Raw genomic sequence first — 19678 nt, 5'->3', positions numbered from 1 at the left:
GGAGGGGACATAGCCAGGACAGCTGACCCAAACTGACACAAGAGATATTCCATACCATATGATGTCAGCTCAGCAATAAAAGATAAGTAAAGGGAGGAGGAAGTGGGGGCATTCGTTACTTATGTTTGTCTTCAGGAGCAAACATTACGTGTACTGAAGCCCTGCTTCCCAGGAAGTGGCCAGACATCACCTGCTGATGAGAAGTAGAGAATAAAATCTTTTGTTTTCCTTTGCTTTAGTGCATGACCTTTGCTTTTGCTTTATTAAACTGTCCTTATCTTGACCCACGAACCTTTCATTATATTTTCTCTCCCCTGTCCAGTTGAGGAGGGGGAGTGATAGAGCAGCTTTGGTGGACATGTGGCATCCAGCCAGGGTCAACCCACCACCTAGACACCCCTCTGAGAAGGAGTTTAGAACGCAAGGGTGTCCATTCTGAACCTCATGACTCAACAGGAGGGTCTCCCTGACAGTTTTGTCTGACCCTGTCACCTATGCAGTAAATATCAAGTGAACCTTGCCATCGAATCTCATTAAACCACTGTCGCATTTACTATCAAACTTTGTTAAATCGCTGTTTTATATCAGTAAACATATTGCTACTTGTGTCTTCTGAGTGAAGTGCGTCACTCCATCCGTGACAGTCATGGATCTATATATTTCACGATTTTATGGTGACAGAATTTGGCATTCTCCTCATGAATGAAACTGAATTGAGCATTTTGTACATTCTCTCTGACTCTCGGTCTCTCTCTGCCTGTACTTGCTTCTTGCTCTTCACTTTGTTGTTTTATAAGCAAAAGGGTTAAACATGCATTTTCCATGCCCTGTTCCATGGAGCTAGAAAACCCGAAACCAGATCTAGAATACAATTTTCAGCAAGAAAGCTGGGAGGACCCAGAACTACAAGCTGTCTATCTAGGCTCCCTGCAGAATATCACAGTAGCAAGAGCTGGGGAAAATGAACAGCTTAAGTTGGCTACGAATTCCTCCTTCCCTGATACGCATGAGTGGCAGAAAATGAGGTTCTGTGCCTGATTGCCTGGAAAGCATTATGACTGCTCTTAACCATAGACTCAGACCACCTGGAGAACACAACAAGAAAACCCATTTTTCAAAAATTATCCTGAAATAGAACAGGCTTCCATGTGTTTAGTTAGGTCAACAAAAATCTTCACCTAAAGACAATTTTGTGTGAATTTCAGTATTAAAACAAATAGTTTTATGAAATTAGAATAAAGCAGTCCTCATTGCAGAATACATTTTCATTGAGCTGTGGAACAAAAGTCTTCAAGTTGATGGCCACGTCTAACAAACATTCACTGATGCATTTTGAGAATATTTTCCCATAGACCTTTCATGGTAATCTTCAGTCTTCACAAGAAGATGTAAAAATATTCATAGACCCTCAAATTCTCTGTACTATTGATGACAAATTATGGTCTTTTGGGCATTTAGGGCAAAGAACTGCCTCTTAGTTCTACTGAAGGATGCTGGACACAGAGAAGAGGGGGGAAAAGTGGGGTTTTTTTCCCCTTAAACCATCAGAATAAATCCAGAGACCAAACTTGTTCTTATGAAAAACTAACATAAAGAAATTGAACAGCCATCTCAAATGCCCAAATACTATGCCAAATAGCCTCTAGAGAAATTTGATTCATATCACTAAGATCTTCAAAAGGAAAAATCTGTACAGAACTGATTATAGCATAGTCTTTACTAATTTAATAATTTGGTTAACCTTAACACCTCAGTGGATGGGAAACTTCCTCATAATGTTGTCCCCAACTTCTCTCTCATGCATTTTTTTCATTGATTATGATAAGTGAGCAATCAATGCAGCATAGACACTACTGTGCAAAACTATCCAAACTCCTCTACCAGTCAGCCTCAAAATCTAACCACCAAGGACAGGGTATTAAAGTGTCATTAGTCTATAAGTAAAATATGCTTAACAGTTCTAATTGTGTTAATGGTGCATTTGTAACATAGTCTTTGTTAACTACAAATAAGGCAAGATCACCATTAGTTCACATATTAAAGGATGCTGAGCCATCATCAGATTATGACAATTTGTGTCAGCATCTTGAAATTAAATAGACAGTGGAAAATGATCACTTGGTTGATTTGTCTAATTTTTTCCAAATTTCTTTTCATAAGGCATTGTGGTATGGTAGCCTACTTTTAATTTTATGTGTAGAAATATTTTTCTTCAATACTTAGAAAATATTTTTAAGACAGACCTAGAAAACACTCAAGGAAAGAGGTTTCAGAATTATATAATTGGGGAGTGTTTATATTCCTTCTTTATATTATATGAACGGCCCAAAGGAACGATAAATCCAGCTCAGTCAGCCTCCTGAGGATTTCATTGGTAAAAAGGAAATCAACAGATGAAGAAGAGCTGTCATAGTAAATGTATCCCAAATTCCATTCCAACTCTGCAATGCAGTTCCAGAGTGCTGGAGTTCTCCATTTACATTATAATATAAAAAAAGGAATGGAAAACTGTTACAGTGTTGTTGTCATCACTAGTTTCTAGAACTTTTTTTGGCCCTTGCAAGCAAAACACCGCCAAAGTTCTTGCTGTGTTTTGAACTGGAACTCAGTTGCATCAAAATCGGCATAATACTTTTGTCCTTTCCCCTTTTTCTTTTGCTCTAGTAGACTAGATGATTTATATTTAACTTGTTCTATGATGCATAAGTGTTTACTACTGTAACAAAAATACTTATTTCAGGATACCAAAATATCACATGTTAAATCAGTATGGTCCTGCCAGAAGCCATGGAATCAATTCCATCTACTGAACTGTCTTTTCTTTAGCATTGACAGGATATGGTTATTTGGACAGCACATATCTGTGCTTCTATTTGGCCTGGGCCTTTGTGACTGAGACCAGGCTGATGTGTCCATGGGGGAGAGAGAGAAGGACATCCTTCATTCTGTATTAATATATGGGACAGTACTTTGACCTGTGAGATAGATTCCAGGAGTTTCCTATGTGACACTGGGTAATCACAGGATTAGACAGTGCTAATTCTAAAGCATCCCTGGAAAGCAAATGAGTTACTTATATATGATGGACTCCTGCATTTTTGAGTCACCATCCCGCAGAAATATTTCTCTATCACATTCGTACATACAATTAATAGAAACATGATAAAGATACATAAAACTTACATAGTCATGAAAGGCTTTTGCTTCACTTGAATGTTCACATGTTTCTCGTCTTTCTGGAGCTGCACAGTAAAGATCCCAAAATACACTGCAAGTTAAGAAGTAACAGATATGGTGAGAAAATCATTGTAATTCTCATAGATTTTATGATGTACACACACCACACATATATATGTGTGAAATAGACATATCACTTTCTAGCCAAGAGCTGAAAACACCCCTATGAAAGAATTCAGCTTTGTAAAACATCTGTGAGGAATCGAGTCCTGTTATCTGATTCTCTGAAGCAAGCAGTGCTTGTTTTTCTTTAAAACCATTGTAGTATAAACCAAGAAGCTAGACTAATATACAAGTTTTCAGAGTATAAAGCAAATTAATAAAGCTCTGCATTTAACCTCATACCTCTGCAACTGCTGCAATTTACTACCACAAAGCACTGGAAGGCACAGATTCATACAGTAATACTGTGATGTTGTGAAAAGGCAAGAAAATTAAGAGAAAACTGGGAGTTCTTCCAAGTTCCAATACTGTCCTTTAAACAAAAGTATGGATAAGACTAGGAAATAAAGGGTATGCTATCCTATAGCTCTTGGTTGATGAAGAATGAAAGAGTAAAAGGAAATTACGATACTCCAATAGGCCTTCCCCTGCCTCAAATGGAGTTATACATGAATTGATTCTAACACACTACAAGTATCTCTGAACTGTTAAGAAACAGTATATAAGATATTTCATTATGGCAGGAATGTTAGCCTCAAAGTTTCTAGAATGAAATTATCTATATGCTAGAACAATTAAAAGAATAAAATTTGTTAGTTTCATTTTGTTTCTTTACTGGTTTAGACTTAACCCTCTAACTTAGCCCAGCACCATAATTCAGAATTGTGGAAAATTTGACCACTCTGCTGCCGATGAACAAAATTAAGGATAATGCAGACATCAGAGATACAAGGAACAAGTTCTTCTTGTCAGGCTTCCATCAATTAAAAGCAGAAACGTCAATGAAGAATATGTCATCTTCTATACAGCGGTACAAATCACATGGGGTTTTATAGTCAAGTGGGACTACTTTACAACTTATAGCTTAATTTTTGTACAGAATTCTTGTATGGATGGTTGTCCATATTCTCCATAATTTTGAATTCTTGCAAATGTAGCCATATCGTATATATTCAAATCACTGCTAAATAGCAGTCTCTTTTTGCCTTGGGAATTTTATATATACAAATGTGCATATATACATAAAAGTTGTGTATTTTCTGTAGACACCAATATATATAAGTAAGGAGCATCATGCCTAAAAAATTACAAGTCAGCTCTGTGTCTTACCCATATTCTGAGTGGAAAGAAATTGCAAAAGCAGCTACTACAACTCCAAGCTCATGCTAACATACACTGCCTCTCAAAAATGCTGGTAGCTTGGGTTCAGCTAATGGCTTTCATATGCTATTCCCGTGACTAAAATGTGCACTAAAGACTGAGGAAGCTCACATCTATTTCCAGAGTCTCTGTATACATTTCTTTCAAATGTAGTTATTCAGGATATAGAGAATGATCTCTTAAATGCACAATTTGATAAAAGATGGTAAACAAAGAAATGCAGGCCATCTTCTTTCAAAGATGGTGCCTTATCAATCCATTATTCAATATTTCTTTTCCTATATCTAATATCTATATACTCTCCTATATCTAATTTTTTGTTCTTTCAACACTTTACGAGAAAATAGTTCTTGATACTCATCTTCACATTCTTTTTACAATGTTCACCTGAATTTCTTGCCTCCAGATGTTGGAATTCACAATGAACATATTCTAAAAATCAGAGGAAAAGAAAACTGACACTTACCACCACCAGGAGTGCAAGAATCCTGGGGGCTCCCCTAGTGTGATGTTTTTTTCCCATCTTATCTAAAGAGAAACAGTAAAAACAGTCTGTACTCTTTTTGTGATCACTGTGACTAAAAAGCATTGCATAATTTATTCAGGTAGTAAAAAAGGAAGAATAAAAGAGTTTTTAGTTATGAAAAGCTTTATCATCATCAGTCTGGGTGGTCATATTACTTACTTTATCACACTGTGGTGGGTTGACCTTGGCTAAGGGCCAAATGCCAACCCAGCAGCGCTTTCACACCCCCTGCTCAGCGGAACAGGGGGAGAAAATAGGATGGGTTGAGATAAAGACAGGAGATCACTTACCAATTACTGTCACAGGCAAAACAGAGCCAACTTGGGGAAAATTAATTTAATTTATTGCCAATTAAAAAATAGAGTAGGATGATGAGAAAAAAAAAAAGAAAATAACACCTTTTCCCCCACTCCCCCTTTTTCCCAGGCTCAACTTTGCTCCTTCATTCCCATCTCCCTTTATTTCCCCACCCCCTACATCACCCCCCATCATCCCTGAGCCTCTGGGGCAGTTACAGTCAGTACATAACAATTCCCCTCTGCCACTCCTTCCTCATCAAACTTTTCCCCTGCTCCAGCATGGGTCCTTCCATGGGCTGAAGTCTTTCAGGAAAAAAATCTGCCCGAGCATGGGTTCTCCACCGGCCACAGTTTCCTTCAGGAAATATCCAACTGCTCTGACATATGGTGCTCTACAGGCTGCAGTGTGGATATCTGCTCCTCTGTGGTCTCTTCCACAGGCTGTAGGGGAATCTCTGCTCCTGTGCCTGGAGCCCCTCCTTCTCCTCCTTCTTCTCCAGTCTTGGTGTTTGTATGGTTGTTTCTCAGTTTTTTTCTTCACTTCTCTACTTATCTGGCATTTGCGTCCTTTCTTAAATATGTTTTCACAGGGTGCCACAGGCTCCGCTGATTGGCTCAGCTTTGGTCTGCAGTGAGGATGTTGCGGAGCTGGCTGGAACCAACTGTGTCCAGCGCAGGGCAGCCCCTGAACTCTTCTCACAGAGGCCACCCCTGCAGCCCCCACCACTGCTACCAAAACCTTGCCACATACAACCAATACACACACTTATTAATTTAGCTGATGCCTCTTATTTTAGCAAAGCATGGTTTAGATTTATTTTTAAAAGATTTTGAATACAATTTTATTTTGCCATTATGACAGGGGTTTAATTAAGTTCAAAAATGCATAACAAAGGAGTGTTAAAAAACACCCTTAAAGTTATCTAAAAGATTTTCCAAGAATAATTCCTAAGAAAAACATACAAGACACAGGACTAATGTTACTGATTCAGCAGGTGGCAGTCTTCTCTCCACATCTGAAGTGAGCAATCGTTTTAGAATCCTCAAGGAGTACTTTACTGTTAGAGGTAATGTGACAAATCTGACTAACATCAGAGTAACAACAGAGTTATAACCCATTCTCTCACCATGCAATGAAAATGTAAAACTACTTTGGCTTGATTTGTCTGCACTGGCAAACTCTGTTGAATAGAGATATACTATCTATGCTTCCTTTCTTACCTGAGAATTCTGGTTTATTTAACAGTTTTCAAAGGAAATGCAGTTTAAGAATTGTTACCTTTGACTTCACACTTTTATTGTTGATCAACTAACACATTAGACAACAAAAACACACTGTGAAAGCATTCTGGCTCTTTGCAATTCTTTACAAGTGTTGTATCTTACCCATTACCACATGATCATTTTATTAATGACATAGTCATCAGCTTGTCCTTAACTACAATACTAAAGAGTTTGAACTATAATAAAGCCAGTGTGATTGTTTAAGGAAATAAATCACTTAAGATTCTGCAGAAATCACAAATAAATCACTTAAGATTCTGCAGAAATCCATACAACACTGTTAGGAAGGTATGACAGTCTGACAAATTATAGTCAATGTCTCAAGCATTCATTAAAGAACTTTGGTGGAGAAGATGGCCTCTGTAAAAATGCTGGAGTTTTGTGAACAGGACAATGTGGCCGGAGGAGAGGGCCCCACGGAGGGTGGGACCACGCTTCTCCAAAGCCACCATTCCTTATCTTAAGTGACAAGGAGCACAGCATATGCGCCTGGAGGAGGGGGCCCCACAGAAGATGGGACTGTGCTTCTATCTTAAGCGGTCATGCCAGCAGGGAAAGAGAGGCAACTCCCCAATGAAACCCCCAAAGCTCACCGACTGATTCCAGAGAACCCTGGGAACATGAACTGTGCATGTCTAGACCACCAACTAACACACTATAAAAGAAGGGAGAGCGAGTTCTCAGTGCGCGCCCTCCGGAACTGGATCTCTATGCTGGCTGGACCAATGCTGGACCCAGGACTGGTGAAACCCTTTTCTTCTTTGTCTCTCTCTTTCTTTCTTTCTTCTCTCTTTTCTTTAAACATAAACTGTTGACCAAGTCTGGGACTAGGAGTGGATCTAGCTGCCCCTGGGCTCCTCTTTGAGAAGGAGTCCAGAAAGCAAGGGGGTCTGCTCTGAACCTCATGACTCAATGGGAGGGCTCTCCTTCTGACACAGTTTCATGTTCCTTTTTCCGCTTCTTTTTCTACACCTCCCTTCTCTTTTTAAACAGTGGCTTAATGACACAATGCAAGGTTCATATTGATATGTTCACTTGTACTTGGGCAAGGTTAGCTTGGTAGAATAAATGTTGATTGTTGTTTGAACTCCCCTGGTGTTGTTTCACCTTAATTCTGACAAAGGAAATCCACGAACCTGAGTTGCTCCAATTTTGGGACATGACATAAGGCCAGCTCATCTTAAAACAAGGTGGAAACCAGGGCATTCTATATACTCCAAATTCCTCCAGTTACAACTACACATAGCATTATTTCCTGCAAAAATTGATAAAATTTTTTGTTTATATACATACCATATTCTGCTCTAGAGACAGAAGTAATGACAGATGAAAGGAGCATTATTTTAATGAAATGCTTAAACAGCTTTAATATGAAATGTATATAAAGATATATATAAAGGTATATAAATACTTAATATAAAAAGTAGTGTTCATACTACAAGAGGCACTGGCAAAGCTGGGATTTTTTCAAAATAAAATAAAACTTTGATTCTCAGCTCCAACTTGATTTCCACTCTGGATCCAACAGCCCAAGAGCGGCAAGGCTGCTGCAGCTCCACATCCCCAGGTCTAACCAGTAGCAAGGCTGAAGATGTATTCCCAGTAGGTATACACACACAGAGCGCACGTATACACCACATATATACATATATACATATATACATGGCAGGCCACACAGATCACAGACAGACACTCAGAGCACACACATGAACACAGACAGCACCAACAGCCTCATCCTGCTCCCCTCTCTGGCTGAGCAGGATGGAGGTCCACCAGTGAGAATATCTATACATATGTATAATGTGGATCCCTCCAGCAGCTGGGCTCACACTCTCAGTCTGCCCAGTACCTGCCTCTGAATCCCTGTCTCCCCAGTTGCTGGCACCTGGATATATGAGCCCTCTAGGCCACAGCCCTACTCCAGTTGCTGGAACTGATTGTCTCACACACACCTCCAGAGCTGGCTGGGACTCCCCTGGTCCCCCAGTAGCCAGTTGTGGAATGATTGCTGGAGATGACTTATTGATATGTCCCCCCTCTTAAGGGAAGGTAAACCTCCAGGGTGGAATGCAGTGGATATACACGAAATCTGTTGCATAATAATTCCCTAAGCAACAGAACCTGCAACCTTAGATGTTAGCAACACCAGGGAAGCTTGGTATGCTGACTTTGAGGAACAACACGGAGGGTGGAGCAGAGTGGAGACACTGCGGCCAGGCTCTGTGATATCATCACAGGGATAGGGAACTGGACTGATAGGAACAAGAATAGAAGGTCCCTGCATTGAATCCACTGAAGCAAGGAGGTGAAACAATGAGGGTTCTGTCAACGCTATTGCCCTACTTCTGATTTATATTATAAGTGCCCAGTTCTGGAGTAGTGACACACTAAATCATGTCCTCTGGGTGAACTGTGCTCATTATAATCTCATTATAATACCAAAACACATCTCCATCCCAAAAGCTACCTGTCTCCAAGGTGCGACCACCCCCACGAGCATGTGCTCTGAATTTTCTCTAGCATATACCTTTAAAAGTAAAGCGAGGAGATTTTACACCAATCATAATAAAGGTATGCATGACTAGAGTCACTCAAGCTCCACCTAAAAAATAAGAAAATATAAAAGGGCTTAAGAGAGGAGGAACGCTAGGGAAGACACCATTATAGACAAGTAGGGAGGGCATCGCTGACTTCTGGGATCAGTTGATGGGCTGAACCTCTCTTCCCCCCCATAGGGACACCTATTGTGTAAGATTTGAACCCTCGGTCATACAGAGTGCTTCCCCAGGAAACTTAGAAATCTCTATAGAGTTTTTCCATAGTTTTATGTGCTCGTAGTCGACTGTATTATTATTTGCACGTGCTTTGCATACAGTGTATTTATCACCAGCAATCCAAAAGTACCTGTATTCTTGTTGCTTTAATAAACTGTACTATTCATTAAAATCTAGCCGTGATAGTTTGTTCAACGCAACTAAATTGAAAGTACAATACACTATTGGTGCATCCGTAATCGTGGTAGTTCAATAAATTGATCGCAACTGGACTTATAGTACTGAATTGGACATCACTCAGAATGTAAGCCTGGCCACCCCCAGCCCCTCTATCTGAGGACAAGCTGAATGCAAGGGGGTTTATTTTTTGCCAAACTTCTTTACACTTTAACGCAACACCTATCCCCAGTGGTCTTTTACCCTTAGAGACACACACACACACCCCTGGCTCCCAGGCCACTTCACCTACTCACCAGCTAGTCCGGCTTGATCTTTGCTAGTGCTCATACACTCACTTGCACACCTGCACTCACTCCAGCTGTTAGCATTACAGACATATGGGCCTGTGACCCCTGGTCCCACCCCAGTGGCTGACACTTGGTTTCACTCACTCTGGTCTTTCCATTCACTGGCACCCAGGCACCCAGTCCCTCCAACCTGCAGTCCCAACCCAATTGCTGGCACCCAGACCCTCACTCACTCCAGTTACTTGCACCACAGACACACAGGCCGCTATGACCCAAGGTCTCACTCCAGTTGCTGGCAGTCAAGTCCAGTCACTCTAGTCTCTCCAGTCACTGGTACCACAGCCACACAGGCCCTCTGACCCATGGTCTGACTCCAGTTGCTAGCACTCAGGCCCCAATACACACTCACACACATACACAGCACATAAAGAATCCCTCACCAAGGAAAGATTAAGAAAGGAATTTAATGAGAAGATAGGACAGACTGCACTGATCAGGTGCAGGGTATGACTAAACAAATGCACCAATCAGCACCTATTTACATGCAATTGGCCCTTTTATCCTCTTATCCCTCTATTTTCCCCACACTTGTTCCTCCCCAAATCACCTAAATCTCTCCCCTTTCTCACCATTGGCTCCTCCCTCAAACAAACCATAATAAATCCTGTGCAATCACAAAATGCTCTTCCCCTGCATCCCATAATGTGTCCCATACCTCTAGGCAGCAACCCCTCTCAGTCCGAAAGGTGCTCTAGTGTTGACTCATCTTGATGGGTGTCACATCTGGACAATGGGGCTAAGGGTCTCCTGGGAGAGGCCCACACAGGGTTTCTGTTCCTCCTTAATTTGGGTTCTTGCCTGCCCTGGGAGCTCTGTGCTCCTCTGGGCTTGTGGAGATAGGCCTTTGATAAGGCCCATCACAGAGTTGATGATAGCTCCTGTGATGGACCTGGGAGGAGCTGGGGCAGGGTATTATTATTTGGGCTTCCCCCCCTTGTCTTTCTGGGCTCCTTTGTGGGTTTGCAGACAACCTTTTATCACAAAACCTAACAGTGTTCATACTGTAAAAGTCACTGGTAAAGCTGGGATTTTTCAAAAGAAAATAAAACTTTGATTCTCAACTCCAACTTGATTTCTGCACCCAGCTCTTAAGAAAGTTAAGCATATATACTTTGTCAGTAGCTTGCAGGAGAGGAATACATAATTAGCACACCTAAAAAGTTTTCTTCACTCTCATATGAAGTTACCTAACATAATTTTGATGTATTATGTAAATGGGCACAACTATTCAAAAATCATTCTGCTGTTTAAAAATTATTTTAAGAGATAACCTAGAGTCACCATAATTTCTGTCAGCAAAGTTGGCAGAATGAGCCAACTGCATGGAGCTTCATACACACACACCCACCACCACCCCTGCCATGTAACAACAGTTAAGATATAAAAAGGACTTTTTAAAATGCGGAACTCTTGCCTAAACTCTGCCAGATAAAAATGTTAATTAAAATGAAAAATATAAACCCAAAGCTACTAAAAAGGTATTTCAAACTCTTCAAATGCACTCCTCTGAGGCATGAGTGCTCCTCACATCCATTGGAAATGGCTTGGAAGGACCTGTGTTTATCACCAGGAATACACAGTACTTCTGGGATGTTTCAAAAGCAACATACTGAAGAAGAGATGCAATATATAGTCAATACCAAAAATTGTTTCTGAAGTTGGAAAATCATTGTTAGAGTAAAAATTATGTCTGTGTAGAAAGCCCTCACTATGTCTACACAGTATTCAAGCTCTTCAAAGCAGGGCTTGATGAGGAAATTACCTGATTCACAGTTCTTATGCTGGTCCTTTTTATTGGGACCCATTTCATCTTGATAAATGTATTCAAAGAAGGAGCCTGAAGGGAATATGGAAGTTCGGGGGTTACTTGAGGGTTTTCTTTTCTTTCTTCTGTTTTTTTAAAAAATATGCATTCTGTTTCATGTGGTAGATGTCAGTCTTTCTAATCATAAAAAGAATTAATATTAAAAGAATTAATCTTAAAAAGAATTATGAAGAATTATTAATTTAAAAAAATACCCACGTTGTCAACTGTACCAATTAAGTTCATAACTGATGATCTGTTAACTGGGAAATGCCTACCTTCCTGGTCCAGCCAAGCTAATGGAATTATTCCTTCAAGGTTGGAACCTAATTTCCAAGGATACTAAAGCATTAAAATATGTGGGCTAAGGATCAGCTCTTGAAGAAAAATGTAGCAGCTTGGACATCAAAGGAAAGATTCTGGAACAGCTTCTGTTTCAAAAATTTGGGTACCTCATCTGAATAGCCTGTTTTAACCCTCATAAGAAAATTACGTTCTTCACATGAAATCTAGTTGTGCTGCCTCCTTGCCATTTTGCTAGTTGTACAATAACTACATATTTAGGCATGAAATAGCTTTTGAGTTACTTCAATCAATTACTTCACACCATGTCTCTAGAAAGGAAGTAATTTGCAGACCAAGAGACTAGAGCTATAGTTAATAAACTAGAGGTCTCTGCAATCCAGAGATCCAGGAAAAGGCTAGTTGAATATGAGGTCCTACATTTTAGATATGAAGGCAACAAAGCTTTGAAGGCTGTACTCAATAGGAAACACAAAGACATGAAAACCATAGTGCATCTTGTAAGTGAGAAAGACCAGCAGAGGGCTTCTGGAATTTACTGATCTGTGAATCAGTTCTATGAAATTTAAACTACACACAATGCATTACAAAAATGTAGAAATGCTTAAGACAACCATCTCTAAGTTATCTAATAGAGTGATTTCATGATATCCAACTTAAATTTTCTTTTTTCTTAATTTTGTTCCATTAGTCACTTTCCCCAGTAGAACTTTAAGGAAGGGATCTTAATCTCTGTCATTTATACTCTTTAGATATTACAGATAGCTATATTGCTCAGATTATATATGCTTGCTTCTTTTATGCTTCGATAGTCAGTTTTAAATCTACTCTGAACTATTTAATCTTTTAAAAAAAACCACCCAAACTGTTCTGGCAGCTACGGACTGCCAGAGCTGAGAGGGCATTGAGCCCAGACAGCCATGCTCTTTCATGAGCGACCAAAACAATTTCAGTTTCCTCCTATGCCACCTGGATATCTCCTAAAACTGAAGCATTCTCACAACTAATTCACTGCAATAGGGCAGTTGCTTCTCAACAGGCATGAGTCAGAAAAGTACAAAGACAGATGGAAAATCGTAACTTTCGTAATATCGTAAATTATTTGTCTAGAAGACTTTTTTTGGACTTCTCTCAACTGCTGTTCTGTCATTTTCATCCTGTATGCCAATAATAATTTTCTAACAAGTACAACTGACTCACATGGGGTGGGGGTGAGGTGGGTGGGGTAGAGCTATTATTTTGTGGTTTACAGCCCACAAGTGCTGCTTTTACCACTTGCCATTTAACTTGTGTCTTTTAGATAATTTCCTCCAAGTTGTATTAGTGTATAATTTTCTCAATTTGAACCTCATTTTATGACTTTCAGACCAAATATCAGGTTTTTTCCAGATTTCTCTGTATTAGTGATAACTTCCTTTTCTTCCAACATACAACCATTTACAAACATTACCAGCATAGACTTTGCCCCTCTGCATTGCTAATGATTGGGATAAACAAGCTCACAGCTCTGTGTGAAGCCTAGTAACAGACACCTCAAACCAATCCAATACATTACTAATTATCTCTGCCTCGTACTCATCATCTTTTGGCTAGTCTCAGTCTGAATTTGAAAGCTATGATATATTCTCAAGTTGCATTAGTTCAGATCTGACATTTTCTCTATAGTCCAAGTTTTAATTAGTTTTAAGAGAAAAGTGTCAAGACACTATATTGAATATTTTTCTGAAATCCAAATGTCACAGAAGTTAAAATGTCAACTACTCATTTTGCAACTATATCCTAAAATCAAAATGAGCAAAATGAATCCTGCACAGTGTATTATTTGACAGCTGTTTTGTGAAAGACAAGACTGTATTCTCCATGATTTTCTTTTTCCTCTTATTTTTACATTGCTTTACTAAAAGAAAAAACAGTTGTCAAAATCACACTTTAATATAAACATAAATTGATACTGCCACTATTTTTACCCCTTTTACCTAGCTGTTATGTGAATTTTCCATGATATCTACCTGAAACAACCCTCCTGTTCTCATACTTCCCTCTCCCACCTTCAAAATATCATCATTAGCATATACTTCTATTATATTTTGGAGGAGTGTGGTGGGTTAACCTTGGGTGGCTCCCAGACGCCTAACAAGCTGCTCTCTCACTTCCCCTCCTTAACAGGACAGGGGGAGAAAATAAAATGAAAATGCTCATGGGTTGAGATGAGGACAGGGATATCACTCACCAATTACCATCACAGGCAAACCAGACTCAACTTGGGGAAAATTAATTATTTAATTTATTGCCAATTAAAAATAGAGTGGGATGGTGAGAAAGACAGACAAAACTAAACCCTTCGCCCCCACCACCTTCTTCCCATGCTCAACTTCACCCCTCTGTTCCCGACTCTTCTACCTGTTCCACCCACCCCGAGTGGCGCAGGGGGGATGGGGAAAGGGGGTCAGCATGTCCTGGTTTCAGCTGGGATAGAGTTAACTGTCTTCCTAGTAGCTGGTACAGTGCTATGTTTTTGAGTTAGGGATGAGAAGAATGTTGATAACACTGATGTTTTCAGTTGTTGCTAAGTAATGTTTAGGTTAAAGTCAAGGATTTTTCAGTTTCTCATGACCAGGCAGCAAGAAGGCTGGAGGGGCACAAGAAGTTGGGAGGGGACACAGCCAGGGCACCTGACCCAAAGTGGCCAACGGGGTATTCCATACCATGTGATGTCATGTCTAGTATAGAAACTGGGGGGGAGTGGAGGTGGGGGGGATTGCCACTCGGGGACTAACTGGGCGTCGATTGGCAGGTGGTGAGCAATTGCACTGCGCATCATTTGTATATTCCAATCCTTTTATTATTGCTGTTGTCATTTTATTAGTGTTATCATTATCATTATTAGTTTCTTCTTTTCTGTTCTATTAAACCATTCTTATCTCAACCCAGGAGGTTTACTTCTTTTCCTGATTTTCTCCCCCATCCCACTTGGCAGGTGGTGGGGGAGTGAGTGAGCGGCTGCGTGGTGCTTAGTTGCTGGCTGGGGTTAAACCATGACAGCATCAGTTCATAACACTTTGTCTCTGCTGCTCGTTCCTCCTCACACTTTTCCCCTACTCCAGCGTGGGGTCCCTCTCACAGGATACAGTCCTTCACAAACTGCTCCAGCATGGGTCTTTTCCATGGGGTACAGTCCTTCAGGAAAACACTGCTCCAGCATGGGCTCCTCTCCATGGGTCACAATTCCTGCCAGGTGCCTGCTCCAGCATGGGCTCTCCACAGGCTGCAGCTTCCTTCATGGCATATCCACCTGCTGCAGCATGGGGTCCTCTACAGGCTCTGGCGTGGTACTCCATGGACTGCAGGGGGACAACCTGCTTTTTCCATGGTCTTCTCCACGGGCCTGTACAGTTTTGGCTGGGATAAAGTTAAATTTCTTCATAGTTGCTTGCATGGGGCTATGTTTTAGATTTGTGGTGAAAACAGTGTTAGTAACACACCCATGTTTTAACTATTGCTGAACAGTGCTTACACAGAGTCTAGGCCTTTTCTGCTCCTCACACCACCCTGCCAGCGAGTAGGCTGGGGATGGGCAAGAGGTTGGGAGGGGACACAGCCAGGACAGCTGACCCCAACTGACCAAAGGGATATTCCAGACCATATGATGCTGTGCTCAGTATATAAAGCTAGGGGAAGAAGAAGGAAGCGGGTGACATTTGGAGTGATGGAGTTTGTCTTCACACTGTTACGCATGATGGAGCCCTGCTTTCCTGGAGATGGCAAAACACCTTCCTGCCAATGGGTAGTAGTGAATGAATTCCTTATTTTGCTTTGCTTGCATGCGCGGCTTTTGCTTTACCTATTAAACTGATTTTATCTCCACCCACGGGTTTTCACACTTTTATCCTTCCAATTGTCTCCCCCACCCCTCTGTGGGGGAGTGAGTGAGCAGCCATGTGGGGCTTAGCTGCCTACCGAGGTTAAACCATGACAGGGCTGCAGGGGAATCTCTGCTCTGGTGCACCTCCTCCCTCTCATTCTTCACTGACCTTGGTGTCTGCAGTGTTGTTTCACATTTTTTTCTTGCTCCTCTGTCTCACAGATGCTGCACAGTGTTTTCACCCCTTTCTTAAATATGTTATCACAGCGGCACCACCAGCTTTGCTGACTGACTCAGCTTTGGCCAGTGGCAGGTCTGTCTCAGAGCCAGCTGGAACTGGCTCTGTCTGACATGGGGAAGCTCCTGATCTCTTCTCACAGAGTCCACCCCTGCAGCCCCTCCACTACCAAAACTTTGCCATGTAAACCCAATACAAGAAGTATCATTTGAAGCAGAAAATTATCCTAGTACAACATTCTGCCTTTTTTTTTCTCACTTCTGCTCACTACTCAGTTGTTATTATCATCATCATCATCATAATCTTAAATATTCTCATCAAAATAAAGATTTATTAAAAACAATATTGTGAAATACTTCAGTATGTTTGGTACACAGGTGGTTTTATATTCCAGAATAAATATAAAATGCTAAAGAGATATCATTTATTCAATCTTCAAAAGATATATACAAGTCTTTAAAAGACCATGAAAAATACTAACTATTGTGTAATAGTAAAAATTCTACTAGCAGTTAAAAAGTGTTTAAGAATCAGGACCTAAATGGTTATAGTCATATTAGATTCACCAGATGAAAAGAAATGAAGTGGTTAGAAGCATGGTAAGACTATATATGGAGATTAACAATGCTCAAGAGAATGAGAACTGCACGTATATGACAGTAGGATGTAAAATACTTGACTGCTGTGTATTTAGGATGGCTCCGTTATTCACAATTGGAGGTATCAACAATAAGTTAGAAGATCATCAAAAAGGAGCACCATTGATGCATTGTCTAACATGCATATTTATTAGAGAAAATAGGGGAATCTTTCTCAGTGTAGTAGCAAATCAGAGAACGGGGTAACAAATCATAGAAAAAATAATTATACTACAGCATGTAAAATGACATAGCAAACTGGCTTTCGCAGGATTAGAAATCTATGCTGATCAATGTAAAGTGATACTCAAGGTTGTCACTGCTTTTTATTTTAAACCAACATACTTATTTCACTTTCACATGCTTGAAAGTTAAGGAAGAAGAAAAAAAAAAGATGGGGAAAACATACCTCTGATAAAAATGTCTGGGCTGATTTCTGTGCTCCTACATGGAGCAGATATTCATATACGTACAGTGCTAATCTGAAAAATAAACAAGACAATATTTAGTATTGTGCATTTGTTTGTTCCTCTTTTTGGAAACAAAGATTTTTCAGAAATCAGTGTTGCACACTGTTTCCTTTCAGAAACCATTATGCACCGAGCATGTCAAATCTATTATCTATACTGAACTTTTAAAACTAGAATATGTAGGTCAATCTGAGCAGAGGTGTTTAAATAGTAGTTAATTAAATATTATTAAAAAAACACATTACTTGATGTCAATATTTTAAAGATATTTGGACAGGTGCCCAGTTAGCTAACAACTGACCTACTGCTGCCTATTTGCCCACTATAGCATGCTTACTGTAAATATAATATATTCATACTGCAACCCTGATTATTTTTCCAGTGCAAAATTTTTACATGTAGAATGTGTCAAGCTGTGAGCACATGTGAATAATAATCTATGTTTATTGAAAGAACATGCAAACTTCAAGCTGCATCAGAAAAAGTAATTACAGAATCCACAACACTACTGTAGTATAACCACATCTCTTAAGCAGAGTGTAAACATATTTTTAGATTTATTCAGACATGCATCTTTGAGTTCTGATGACATCACAGCTACAAATTATTGTCACAGTTCCAGAAGGAGCTTCAGAAAAAGTGATCTTCAGCAGGCAGGCAAATCTCCACGTAAATCAATAGAGCTGGCACAAGGATCTCATTGCAAAAAGAGGGACTCATACCCTGAATGGCTATCCACTAGACCTTGGGCTGAGAATGCCTTTTTAAAAAACCAAGGACAGGTGAGCAGTAACAAATACCAATTTCTATTAATATAGGCTATATCTGAGTTAGAAAACTAAACATGTAGCACTTCCTATTCTGCAACCAATTCTCTAGAGACATTCCTGTCTGTCTGCATTTTTCAAGTCTTTCAAAATGAAATCTCATTTACTGAGATTTTCATCTCTGTTTAAAATAATGATTTAATAATAATGCTTAGAAATTATAATTCTAGTATTTTACAAAACAGTTGTCTATTAGTTTGTATTAAGACATATGAATAAATACAAATAAATGCAATAAATACATATGAATAAATACAAATAAATACAAACAATGTGATAAGGAGAAAGCATTTAAGTTATTCTAATGGAGCATGGTACTGTTCATTGCTCAAATGCCTAACAGCTCAGACATGATACAGTGATATGCTTTTTCCAAGTACTGTGAAGAGAGAGAGGATCACTTATTCTAGCCTCTCATCTCAAAAGCACAATGGATCTTTCACCAAAAAAAAGAAAAGTCAAATCTTGTTGACTTAATACTTTCCAGTTCAACTATGATTCAATTTTTAAGCAATAAATGGTTATAGACAAAATCTAAGATCAGAAAGATGTAAAAGACAGAGGAAGAACTCTCCATAATAACCAAGATGACTTATATACCTAGTAACACTTTAAAATATTTCATTTGTCTTCCAAGATGCACATTTTTTTGCTCTTATCAAAACATGAAGCCTGCAGTCCAGATAAAAGGATTTGTGTGATCATATGCTTTCTATCCCACAAAGGAAAGCAAGAAAGCACCAGAACCAGGTGTTTATTGCAGATACACCACCTTCATAAGTCTGCCATCTATTAAGAACTTTATCAAATACTGCACTATAATACCCAAATCGACAGCACAATACTTTGATATCATAAAAGATTTGTGAGTATCATCTAAGGACTCCTGGATTCTATCTGCAAAACACATCACATGCCAGCAATCTTCCAGTATAACTGAATATCACTACCCTGCATCCATCTTAGTTGCACAGCATCTAAAAAAAACCAATATTTTTTTAACAAGACAAAAAAGACAACCCTAGAGGTTTGATGTAAGCATATGGAATGTGCTAATTAAACTGTAATTAAAATTATAAAGTCTTCTACACTTTGACATACATTATTACATCCTGGTCTAAATATACTAACTATGAAATGAAATGGTGAAACAACTTCGGTTTTTAAGCAGAGGGTGGGAGGAGACAGATTTCAGGAAAAGATAAAATATGTCACATTTTAGGCTTCCGAACTGATTCAACTGTGATAAATTAAGAGTGGGACCACATTAGCAAAGGAACTCCATAACTCCTCTAACAGGAAAGTCAGGACCACCTTCCACAAACAGATGCGAAACAGAAGGCAAAGTAAAAACTAATCTGATTTGTTCATTTTAAATCTAAATTGTTTGACCATCCTAGTTATTATTCTGTCAGGAAGTCTTTACAAAAGTTAACAACATTATAGTTCCATTCAGAAATAAATGCATTTGTCACAGAGATCGAAAAAAAGATACTAATATTTTACTGCATTAGTCACAGCAAAAAGATCAATTAAAACATGCTCTGAGGAAAGATAGCAAAAAAA

General features: G+C 39.5%; 1 protein-coding gene across 5 annotated transcripts in view; it reads right to left on the bottom strand.

Moving 5' to 3' along the window:
* Window positions 1–19678, bottom strand: part of LOC126035472 (single-stranded DNA-binding protein 2-like) — a 211099-nt gene that overhangs the window by 168687 nt on the left and 22734 nt on the right. For 4 of the 5 annotated variants that reach the window (XM_049794099.1, XM_049794100.1, XM_049794101.1 and 1 more), the window contains exons 2-4: window positions 17225–17297; window positions 5027–5088; window positions 3184–3268 (exon numbers count right to left, since the gene is read on the bottom strand). In XM_049794099.1, coding sequence (XP_049650056.1) covers window positions 3184–3268; window positions 5027–5088; window positions 17225–17297 — 220 coding nt within the window. The remainder of the gene's footprint in view (window positions 1–3183; window positions 3269–5026; window positions 5089–17224; window positions 17298–19678) is intronic. The other variant, XM_049794103.1, reaches the window with a different exon arrangement.

Source organism: Accipiter gentilis, chromosome W (assembly GCF_929443795.1).
Source record: "Accipiter gentilis chromosome W, bAccGen1.1, whole genome shotgun sequence".
Classification (NCBI taxonomy): Eukaryota; Metazoa; Chordata; class Aves; order Accipitriformes; family Accipitridae; genus Astur; species Astur gentilis.
The sequence above is the reverse complement of the archived record's forward strand: the minus strand, read 5'-3'. Positions and strand labels throughout refer to the sequence as shown.